The sequence below is a fragment of the Anastrepha obliqua genome, chromosome 4 (assembly GCF_027943255.1).
Source record: "Anastrepha obliqua isolate idAnaObli1 chromosome 4, idAnaObli1_1.0, whole genome shotgun sequence".
NCBI lineage: Eukaryota > Metazoa > Arthropoda > Insecta > Diptera > Tephritidae > Anastrepha > Anastrepha obliqua.
Window position 1 is genome coordinate 43,887,737 of NC_072895.1, and position 12,725 is coordinate 43,900,461.

The 12,725-nt window shown below is 34.8% G+C and overlaps 1 protein-coding gene across 1 annotated transcript in view; it reads right to left on the reverse strand.

Moving 5' to 3' along the window:
* Positions 1–12,725, reverse strand: part of LOC129246239 (uncharacterized) — a 135,571-nt gene that overhangs the window by 19,564 nt on the left and 103,282 nt on the right. The window contains exons 3-4 of the mRNA XM_054884887.1: positions 6,107–6,220; positions 5,487–5,615 (exon numbers count right to left, since the gene is read on the reverse strand). Of these exons, the coding sequence (XP_054740862.1) occupies positions 5,487–5,615; positions 6,107–6,220 (243 nt within the window). The remainder of the gene's footprint in view (positions 1–5,486; positions 5,616–6,106; positions 6,221–12,725) is intronic.

Sequence of the window (12,725 nt, forward strand, 5' to 3'; positions counted from 1 at the left end):
AAGTAAGAAATATGTAAAAATCAGACCTCTAAATTTGTTCTAAATAGTTGAATTTCGTTTTATTAATTTCAATTTTCTGAGCCATGACAAGACCGCCACGGTTTTTAAAATTAAGACAATGAAAAATATTGAAAGGCTTTGCTCTAAATATGCGCATTAAATTTTAGCTTTCATTGATTTTAATAATTTATGCATTGTATAAAAACGAATTTGCATATTATAATTTCTATTGTATAATAAAAGATATAACATTCTAAAAACTGCTACATATGTACATGAATTATATAAATTGTTTTTCATGACTCGTGCATTTTACAATCACTAAAATATGCAACCAAAGTTGTAGAAAAACAATGAAATTTCAGTTTCATAACCAGCAATTTACTTGTGATATTTATAGTTTCATCACCCGGTAGTTGCCACATTTGCCAGAAATTACATGTAATATATAATACTTTACAGCTTTCATAAAATCGAGAAACGGATGTGGCTTGCCAAAGCAAGGGAATTGGCGACAAATGCATGCGACAATGTTACTTATGCAAGCAGGCATATTAGGGTGCATCACTCCACATAAAAAACTTATTTTAATATCACCGCCAACTACGAGTTTTATATAAATCAGTTTTGAGTTAGTTCAGTTGCCTCTTGGCAGGCAATGACAAACCTCCGGGTTTATATTTCTGTCATGGAAAAGCTCCTCATAAAAAAAATATCTGCCGTTCGGAGTCGGGTTAAAACGGTACGTCCCTCCATTTGTAGAACAACATCAAGCCGCATGCCATAAATAGGAGAAGGAATTCGGCCAAACACCCAAAAACGGGTGTAAGTGCAATACATATAAGTATATATATAAATTTATATATATTCCGTGTATATGGGGAAAGTCCCTGATTGTCATTCACTTGGGAGTGACCATGCCGATTCTTCTGCATATTGTCCAAGCAGCTCAATTATCCTCAGGGTAGCTTCCGAACATCCGCTAGAGAGCGAGTTAACCTGAGAAGGCAAAGAAACACAGTATATCTGGTTGTGCGCTGGGCTTGGGTAAAATCCTGCCCCAATAAAAACAAAACAAATCCTAGGATGAGAACTGCTTACTCTGATGACGACTGCTGCAAATGGACTCAAGATTATGATTTGAGGGCATGCACCTCGAATGGCCGGTCCCTTAATGGGGAAGGTGCCTCTGTCGGCTGGTCGATGTCCTCGTAATGCTCGTTCTCTCCGGTGCACGAGCATCTCACAATAATCCGCTTTAAAGCGAGATCGTAGGTAATGGAACAATGAGCAGTATGAGCTGTACGATGACATAGATTAGGTAAAGAATGACTTGGATTCCCTTGGGGTGTCCAACTGGCACCGGTTAGCACGAGAAAGAAACGGCTGGCGCGCTTTGTTAAACTCGGCCAAATACCTGTCTAATGACATCTTAGAAGTTTAAATCGGAAAAGATTTGGTACAATTATTTAAGATTTTCTGAAAACTATTATATCTTCCAAAAACAGTTAAAAATAGCATCTAAAATTTCATCAATTGGATTCCGTTGATACAATTTATGAATATTTTTATGCATTTAAGGTTAAACTTTTCTATTTTCTGAGGCTATTTAAAAACAAAATAATAAGAAAAAAAAAAATAGTAACTAACATGCAAATTTTAATGCTTTTCCGAAACGTTTTGGCAAAAGCCTTAGAATATAATAAATTTAAAATTCCGTTGGAAAAACCGCAACTTTTTTTGGTGAAGCTCCCTATTGCACATGCACCTATGCGTATATCTTTGTACTTCGAAAAATCTCCCGCATAAAATTGCAGGTTAGTGCCTTGCATTGATTTAGCAAAAAGTTTTTAATAAGTATCTACAACTTTTTTTTGTTTGCACTTAAAATTTTTTAAATACGAAAAATAAGCAGCGTACGACCAACTTCGTTGTAAAATAAAAGCACCAATAACCTAAAACTGAGTAAAGATTATGAAAAGGCGCACTTATACCACACCCACTCCACACAATCGTTTTGACTGCACCACCACACTACGGATAGTAGTTACTATTGTTTGTTTTAAGGTAGGAGCGGCGAGACGGCCGGCAAGTGGTGCCAAAAAATAATCGACAATCGTCTAAAGTTGCTCCATAATGCACTTGAGCGCGCACTCTAAAATTTTGTCTCGGCGTGTCCAAGTGCTGCGCGCCAAAGTGACTGTCTGTCTGCCGGTCCCAGTCTCAGACGGTGTGCCCTCCCAAATGTCTGCAGCTAATAATGATGCAAATTTTCGCAAGAAATCACATAAAGTGCAAACAAAAGATTGAAATAAAAGCGGGAAAACATAAAAAACAAAAAAGAAAAAAAAAAACGTATATTATGCTGCCACTTGACACTACTTCGTCAGTTGCCCGTTTACTTGGCGGCTAACTGCTTGCCCCTTTCACTTTTCTTGCTCAAATGTACGTACGTATGAATTACCACACGGTTGGCACTGCAACGTGCAACTCTGTGCTGTGTTTCTAACAGTTGGCGATGTGACTTTTCGTTGATCGTTTTTGGTGCTCTAACATAATGATATTTCTTTACATCTTTTTTCTGCATAAAAGTATTTTTTTCTGGAGCGTTACTGCCTGGTTTCCTTATTGTTTTAAGGTTTACTACTCCTATTTTATTTCTTATTTCTTATTAGTTCATTTTATATGTCTTGCCTTCAGTTTGCTGTGTCGTATTTAGTGACATTTTCCACTTTCCTTAACTGCTTGTATAACAGTATCTCAACTGTTGCTTAGTTTATTTCCGCTGCATCTATGGTAACGGTTATCTTGCAATTTTTATATTCAAAATTTTTGCCCTTCTACATCTTTTATTGTCATACAATCGTTTATTGTTGTTTTTCAACACATTTCCGCTCTCATTTGTGTGTTTGTGTGGGTGGGTGAAATTGCACCAAAAGATACAACTTACACTCATTGTCAATTTGTATGTACATATATTTATTGAAACGCCAGATAAAGTTTTAAACTGCACTGACAATAGGGATAAGTAAGTTGGAAACTTTTTCTCAAATAACCACAAAGTTTTTATGAATGTAATTGAAGACTTGTGTCGAGAATTAATTTACTCAACAAGTTTAAGAAAGTTGCACTGATGCAAAATAGATTTTCGATGCTGTTGGCTTGAGTTAAAAAATTAACACTCCTAATTTTTATTAAATTTATAAGCTCTAATGTATTATAGATCATGGCTTTCTGCAAGATTCAATCGATTCTGCTAACGATTTTGACAGTTTTTTGCACTTAGGTGTCAATGACGACACTGCAGAGCATTTTCTCTCTAGTTGTACGGCGTTTTCTAGAATCAGACTTAGGTTGCTGGGTGCGATTTACTGAGTATGGATAAAGTTCATCCTCTTCCGGATTTCTTAAGATTCATCAATGAACTCAAAACATTCGCGGAAGAGTAACCCTTAACCAATATTTCTGTCCTGTCTCTCTATTCCTTCCAACAAATTTAACCTATTCTAATCTTATACTCACTTAACATTTTCATGTTTTAATACTAAAATTCAATGGCCTATAAAACTACATACCTAGAAAAATTACGGAAATTTTGGTTAAAAAGTTTAACGTTTTTTTTCAAATTTTCGCATGAGGTATTATATATATATATGTATATAATTTTGTAGTGGGATGTATATGAGAACAAATCCTAGGTTCAAGGGGCTAGGGTAAGTATTGTACGTGCAAACATTTTGTCAAAAATGTACCGCCGATTTATCATTTAATATCCAGTTTAAAAGACTTGTTAAGACTTAAAAGAAAAGGTTATAGTGAAACTTTTGCTTCAGCAAAAGTTTGGCGGCAAATAAAAACTATTATCTGGACGTTATGCGACATTTTGAGCGTGCGGATTTGTTAAGGAAGTCCAGATTTCTAGAAAAAAAAAAGAAATTCGTACCACGATAACGCGTCATCTTACAAAATATACAAGATTATCATTGTGAACCAATTTGTGGCTAAGAGCTCAACAAATAACACCAAAAGTTTTTCAACTTTTCAAACCACGCATGACTTTTTGAAGGCACTCATTTTTAGTCGATAGAAAACATACGAGATTTTTCTAAAAATTGGTTTATTTGTAGTCCTGAGAAAGAAGAAATTTTCCAAAAAATTTCATAATTTTTAGATCTATTCAATGTTGACAATGTTGGTAGAGTTTTTTTTTTATATTTTTACAATACTTTTGTTTATATTTTTTAGGATAAAATATATGTAATTCAACATTTTACGACAATTTTTAGACGTTTTGATACGAGTTTCTATGAAATTTAATCATTTTTTATGCAACTATGTTACAGAAAATATCGTTTTGATGGTGTCAGCTGTGGGCATATTTTGACGACCAGCTGAGAGTATTTTTACTTATGGATCTGTTCAATGACTCAAGTCTACAAATAAACTATTTTTAGAAGAATTGCGATAATGCCCAAAATACTTGAATCACTTGGCATGGAATCGCTCACGCTATGACATTATATAATGGTGACATTATTCCTTAGTGTAATTTACATTGTATTTTGCTTTATTTCGGAAGTGGGGTACTTCACAAATGATAAAATATTTGTGGATCAACTCCAAGACGCACATTTGAATTGAAGGAGAAGCTTGACCGGATATAACAGGTGGCGCAAAATTAATCAATTATGGAAAGATTTATAATATTTGCAAATATCGTCCTACGGCAATCATATTTGACACTTGTGAGCTAGACAGCTGCAGCATACAAGCAGACAATCAATGGAGCACGTAAGGGTCAAAATAAAGATTTCCGTCATTCAAAATAGTTTTTTTTTTTTAGTAAAAAGTTGAATGATTAATTTTGCGCCACCCGATTAATTTTGCGCCACCCTTTAGAATCTATTGAGAAAGAGTATAAAGATTTTGTATGCCTTGTTTTCTTTTGGGGTTTTAGAAATCTTTTAGAAGCGCTTCAAACAAGTAAAGGCGTACAAACATGGTTTCGATCTCCATATGTAATATTACCGGCCTTCAGATTTCGCTTTCAAGGAGGGGTGTCGAAATATTTTGAATGCTGTTTATCAACTTAAGGAATTTTATTTACTTTATGGTTTGTAGGGATAAAATATTTGGCGCGTACACTTTTATCAGGTGTTTGGTAAGTGTTTTTCCTTTAGTATGGAAAATTTACAAAATTTAATAATTCAATAAATACAAATTAAAAAACTCGTTATAAGCATCTGATCATTAGTAGTTTCAAGACCTCCATCTCTTGGTTTTTTAGTGGAAATAGTCGTTTCGCTACGCGTTTTCGAATTTGCCCGAAAGTGTCTCAGTTTTCAGATATTAATTAATTCTACATCACGGCACTTACAATTCACTTCAGCACTCATTAAATTCAACTCAAAATATATTCAACAAATTATTACCAAATTTATTTAATACCCACACTTGCTCTTCCTATTTATAGAAAAACAACTCACCCCCTTGCAAGGCCTCTCATCCGAAAGTAAACGCACGGCACCACGTCCCAATGCTTCACGTTTTCTTTGTGCCGAAAATATGCGCAGCTCCTTACGCTCCTCATCGCTTAGTGAGTGGCAGTAGCGCACCTACAACAAAACGGAAGCCAAGAAGAAAACAAAAAGATGTAGAAAAGAATGAGCGTCAGAAAATTGTAGTAAATTTTAATTAAAAAATACACTTGCACGTCCTCAACGGTCGCGACAATGCAGCTAAAGTTGTAGACAAAGTTGAAGTCGAAGTTGAAGTCGAAGTAGCAAATAAAAAGCCAAAGTTTTTTAATCTTACAAGTGAAAAGGAAAAACTTTTGAAAGGTTTCATTTTCACATTTGTACAGTGTTTTTTAACTACTGCTGTGTTTTTTAAATAGCTAGTTGTTTTTCGTTTTTTTAGTATTGTCTGCTCTGATAAAATGCCACTTTGGATTTTCATTGTTGAAGGCCGCAGTCATTTTCAGTTACTTGGCAACTTGCCTTTTTTTGTTTTGCAAACAATTTGTTCTTTTTCTTAATTCCAAATATCTTTTAGAGCTTCTAATTGTTTGTTTCTGAGGGGAATTGTATTCGTAGTGTTCACTCACCTCGTTATCTTGCGGTGGCAACTGGTGCAGTAACTGTTTAACTCGATATTTTTCGCCGGCACTGTTGACATAAGGTACCTTATCGTCGGGCAGTTGTGAGAAGTACAAGCGGACCTGTAACAATAGAAAAAGAGGTTTAAGATTTTCGAATAAGTCTTCTAATCATTTTGTTTAAGAAGAAAAGTATCATAATGCAATAATTTTTTAGTGCATTAATAGCACCAGGTTCACAACTAATTGGCAATGTGCCGCTTATGGCTTTTGATGCGGAGTTGTCATGTCTAGTAAATATATAACTATGGTTTAAATTTGGTTTAAATTTGCTGATATTGGCGCCTAACTGTTGTACATTTTATGCTTACTAAATCTAGCAGCATATGATTTCTTACATACTAATAAAATAGTTCGCGCTTATCTATATAATTCATTCAGTGATAATTTAGAAGTTTGCTTAAAAGATTAAAAATGAAAACCTGTAGAGTTTTATTAAATAAAATTTTATTTAAATAAATTCTTGTAATGTTCTAGGTATCGAAGCATAAGAGGCATAAACTGTCCTAACTCGCTGCAGAACGAAAAATACATTACTTTGAAGGTGTCTGCTTGAATGTAAAAAAGCACTTAAACTATTGCAAAGATGAAGCAGAAAGAAAGGGCACTCCTTCTACTTTGTAAATACTTAAAGTTTACTAAACCATATTTTGTATAGTACGAAGTAATCGGATCCGGAAAATTATGCGATCTGAGAGCGAAAAGAAGAAAATTCTTTTCAATTCATTGAAGTCTATTTGTGGCAAAGGTGATGGATGCGGTCTCCATAAAAAGACAACATATTCCAACTTTGAATATAAAACCGAGGTAAATATTAACTTCAGCGTGTATGGATCGGCAAAGTCTGAATCAAAGCGCCGTATAAATTCAAGCGTAGACTACGATTAAGAATTTATATAATTTAAATGGCTTAGAAATAAAAATTTTGAAACACAAATCAAACCCAGATTCGAAACTTTATTTAAGGTGGTGGATACGACTCCTAACTATATACGAGATGGCGAATAACTGGATAAACATAGAAAATTATATGTGTAAGCTTTTTCATAAATTTAGGAGTAGATGTTATTGAGATCTGACTGGAGCTTACACGCTTTCGAAAGACTTGAAATTTATCTAACAATTTTTAAATTGGCTACATATAAAGAAAATGTCGAAAAATTTAAAACACTCAGATAATTAGGTTGCATAAAATTAATCATCCCATTGGAAGATTCATAATTTTTGTGTTTTTTACAATGGCGTCGTACCTCAATCATATTTGATACTTGTGAACTATACAGCTGCAGTATACAAACAGACAAACAATGGAGCGCGTTAAGGTCAAAGTAAAGACTTTCATAATCAAATCCATTTTTTTTGTATTTAGTAAAAAGTTTATTCAAAAACAAAAGTTATGATTGAATGATTAATTTTGCGCCACCTACAAGGTGGTACATTATACGAGATGATGAAGAGTAATGCCCCCAAAATACTGCGCTGCGGGAGTCCAGAAGGGACAACGAAAGAATGAGAAGAAACATCAACGACAACTATGCAATTACCACTTCAAAGTTACGACTTTGCCCATTAAAAAAAGGTATTGAAACGCAATTTGGGGATTAAAATTAATTCTTTGATATGTAAGCCTGCACTTGTGGAATTATTTTTATAATTTTTAATTTGTCCCTTAGTTTAATTAATTGTGAGTTAGCATACACCACGTTGTTCGCCAGTTTTGTTGCAGGAACTGCCGCGAATTGCATATCTTTTCTTTTAAAAGTTATCTGTACCACAGCGGGCGAGCAGGGAAGCTATTTCGAAGCAAACAATTTCGATTTATGTAGATGTTGGCAGACCATTAAGTATTTTCATCTACTTGAACACCGTATGTTTCGGAAATTGCGTAAAATATTTCAAAAGAGTTTTCTAAAATCGCGTTTAAGTCACCCGCAAATTCATTTTGTCTTCTATCGGTTGAAGTGAATGTAATCACCACTTTGTTACCCAAAACTACAAAAATTATCGACACTGAATGAATTTGTTACACACTCAAACTATTTCCAATTGGTTCTTAAATCCCAGTAGTTGCTAAATCCCATCCTAATGCGAAGTTATCGGAATATGTTTATCTCCTACTCGGAGCTTAGTTGTAAATTTTCAAAGCCATATCCTTTTTAACATTCGCTTTGCTTCTAAAAAGGGTCAATAATTTGATATGTTTTTTGGATTTTAGAACCATGCAATATCATTGCTATTTCGTACGTTCCTTCCAAAATTATCAATGCATTTGAAGATCAAGCCCAATTTAATGTTATTTACACACATTTTCGAAAAGCCTTCGACAAGGTTAATAGTACTATTCTTATGAATAAGCTCTCTACCTTCGGAATAAAAATTCGCTTTCTAAATTTTTGAGTACTTTCTAAATTTTTCAGTACTTTTTGAAATGGGAAGAAGTTTTTTGTACCGTAAAGTCGTCCGTAATGGTAAACGCGTGGACTGGTATACCTCAGAGGATACACCGCGGTCCACTATTGTTTCTCATTTTTATTAGCGATTTACCAAATAATTTTCTTAAAGCGAAATGTTTAATGTTCGTGGATAATGTGAAGCTTAATTTTTGCGAAACCGTGATGTGACTGACTGTAGTAATCTCCCAATTGACCTTGAAAATTTTCACACGTGGTGCACAGTGAATAATTTACATCTAAATGGTCAAAAATGTTACGTTGTGCCATATTGTAGGTCGGCTAGTCCTTATACTCTCAATTACTATCTGGATGGCAAGATGAAAAATCAATGAGATGAAAGACTGGGCCTGATTTCCGATTCAAAACTAACTTTTGTGGAGCATGTGGACCATATCTTGTGTAAAGCATTTTCAATAATTGGGTTTATTGGTAAGAACTTCGAAGATTTTTCTGATCAAGTTGTTTTAAAAGCGTAAATGTTTCGTAAGTAAAAAAAACAAAAGAAACTCCAAGTATTTGAGAGGAAAATTTTGAGGCAAATCTTCGATGCAGTCAAATACAACGGCGAATGGCGTATTAAATGGAACCATAAACTGGACCAACTTATAAGAGGAGACAACACAATGTTGTGCGTTTCACCAAAGCTCAAAGACTAAGATGTCTTGGCCGTACTATGAGAATGGAACGGAAAAAAATTGACGCTAAGCAAGACAGATCAAGATCGAACGACAAACTAGAAGACGACATGAGGAAACTCAAGGTCAACAACTGGAGGGAATCAGTCAAGGATCGGGTGAAATGGACACTTTTCGTGCAGTACGCCAAAGCTTATACAAAGCTGTAGCGTCAAATAATGATGATGGTGTTTCGTTGATGCGCAGTCTCCTACATTTTTGTTTCACAATTTGGAACCGTTACTACGAAAATCATTCAAAAGTGCAAAAAATGTCTATTAAATTTGCATTATCCAAACTGTATTGGCCAAATGGTTATCCCGATTATTTGGCTAGGCGTAAACTGTTAGGCTTGTAGAGCTATTCTGATGGAAGAAGTTACATTTCAATAGCGTTTATAAGTAATGCCCTTAATGGCTTATATATATTTAATTGGCGCATACATCTTTTTTGGGTGTTTGGCCGAGCTCCTCCTCGTATTTGTGGTGTGCGTCTTGATGTTGTTCCACAAATGGAGGGAATTACATTTTCAAGCCGACTCCGAACGGCAGATATTTTTTATGAGAAGCTTTTTCATGGCAGAAATACAAATAATAATGATAACCTATTGTATAATCAAAAGAAAAAATAAGTTTTAAACTCCTAGATAAATACAAATGTATGTTAGGATAATGCTAAATAATCTAATTTTATCATAACTTTGTAAACTGCTATGTTAAAATGATTTGGGCAATAAATGAAATGAAATGAAATGAAGGCTGCCGAGGGCGACCGTTTTTAGAAAAAAATGTTTCTATTATTTGATGCTTATGCACAGAGATTCTAACCTATGCACTCCCGAATGGTAGTCACACACCAACACATTCGGTTACGGCAGCCGCTATACAATTTGCTATATCTTAATTATCCTAAATGTAGATTGAAGCAGGTTAGAATTTTTACGGGCGCTGTACATAAATCTAATTATGCATATAATGAGCCGATATCATTTACCCCATAGTTATAAATTTAAATATAAATATATTTAATTTTAAGTTTAATTTATTTAAAATGTTTACCTAATCTAGCAGTCCGTAAGTACCTTTGTAGGTGAATAAATAAATAAATTCTACATTTACCTGGCGCCGTAGCCTGCAGTTCTTTGAAAATCAAAATATTGCCAAAGTTTTCAGATTACCCTATTACTTCGATTAAAGTCACTGATTACCAGATTATTGCCACGACCCGTTTTCTCCCAATACTTTCAATATATACATTATTTCAAAACTTCCTCAATTTGTAACAAATCTCTCCCTTTTCTTTCCCACTCGAAATCCTCCTCCAAAATACTACAGCAACCAAGTAACGCCGAAATTAATCAAAATATACACGCAGTCACAACACTTTCACTCTCCCAACTAAGTCGATTCGCCACGGCAGCAGTGCGTCTTTACGATAAATTTTGTTTTGGTCATTTTCAACCAGGCTTAATAGGGTAACAACACTACAGCAGAGCAGCAGCAGCAACAGGAAAAATATTTTACAACCATTTATTTGGTTCAAAGTGTCAGTGCAACCCACCACACATACACATACATAATAGCACATACTACAGGCAACTGTAGACCACAGCAGCACGACGCCCGTAGACAACACATCTGCATACACATGAGCTGCACCCAAGGTGCCCCTTCGCTTCATGTGTCATTTATCTCTCTCCTACCAGGTATTCCTGCTGCACAGCAAGGCAGCCTGCTATGTATTTATGCTTTTCTCTATACCGCCGCCGCTAAACTATTTCGATGGTGGCGTTAAATTTTCACTGTACGAACGCAGGTCGCCTCCCCTACTGATTAGCAGGGGGCCACTAAAACATGAAAAATGTTTGTAACAAAACTAAAAGAAAAAAAAAAAAAATAAATGAAATAAAAAATACAAAACACTCAAAAAAGTGTTATTAATTGCAGTTGTCCGCAATCGGAAAATGTCGCTCAAATCACGCTGGTATACTAAATTAAACGGAGTGGCGTCAATCGATTGGGTGCTTTGCCCAAATGAAAAACGTTGGACGAGTATGTACGCAGATAAAGCTGAATGCTATAAAAACGTTATTTCCGTCATCGTTGGAAACAGGTGCGGAGTTACGAAAATAAGTGGTGTGATTTGAAAAAGTGCACGGAGTTATGGGTTGAACAGAGTTTATTCAATTTACTCGTCCATACATACATGCATACATATAATATATCATCTATCATAATTATAAAATGTCAATGGGGAAGTAACTCTAAATTTGAGCTCCATGTCACTTGTTCTAAAGATCTGTTTTTGTGTTGTGAATAGTGACAAATAATATCTTAGTAACTGTTCGACATAATTTTTTCAATTGGGGCGACAGAACAGAGGTCTTTTAATATTACTATATTATAAAACTAACAATAACAATTATTATAGATGCACATACTTCGTAATTATACAAAAAATGCATTGATTGATAATTTGAAATTATGTTTTAAGATAGTGTTTAAGATAAATCAAAAGCCAATAAAGAACTTGAAAGCTGATTAAACTCATTCAACGTTCTAATCAAAGGTGCTTTCAAGGCACAAACAGCTCTAACCCGCTATAGGAAAAATAAATCATTACTCCGAAGATTTTTCGAAGTATCTGAAAATGAATGCGCTCCAAGAGTAAAGGCGAGTCAACCGACCCATTTATAATACCGAAAACAAAGCATAGTGAAAGTATACTTCTTCTACTTTACAACGATTTTAAATTTAGTAATGCACACATTGCATTTTATGTAGAAATCGGAACAGTGCAGTTTGAAGATCTGATTGCAAAGCGAAAAAACTTCTTTTGAATGCGTTCAAGTACACTGATGTGGCACTTATATATTATATGTCCTCTTAATAAAGACGGCATAATCCAGCTTAAATCGTACAAGTGAAGTAAATAGTGAGTGTATGGATCCGTAAAATCGGCAGCAAAACGCAGAATGAAGGCAAGTGTAAAATACGATTTGGCGATTACAAAAGTCAAATGACTAATAAACTGAAAAGTGGAGTGAAAGATTGATCCAAAGTGAAAGAAATTTCATTAATAGTAATGATGTTATCTTGAATGGAATGCGTTTACGCGGCTATTTTTCCAAGCACTCAGGCAATATTATTGTCCATTGCACGTAAGGCCACAGGTGTGGTGGGTATTAATTAAAAAAAAAAAAAAAAAAAAAAAAAAACAAAAATAATTGGCGCGTACACTTCTGCTAGGTGTTTGGCCGAGCTCCTCCTCCTATTTGTGGTGTGCGTCTTGGTGTTGTTCCACAATTGGAGGGACCTACAGTTTCAAGCCGACTCCGAACGGCAGATATTTTTATGAGGAGCTTTTTCATGGCAGAAATACACTCGGAGGTTTGCCATTGCCTGTCGAGGGGCGACCGCTATTAGAAAAATGTTTTTATTA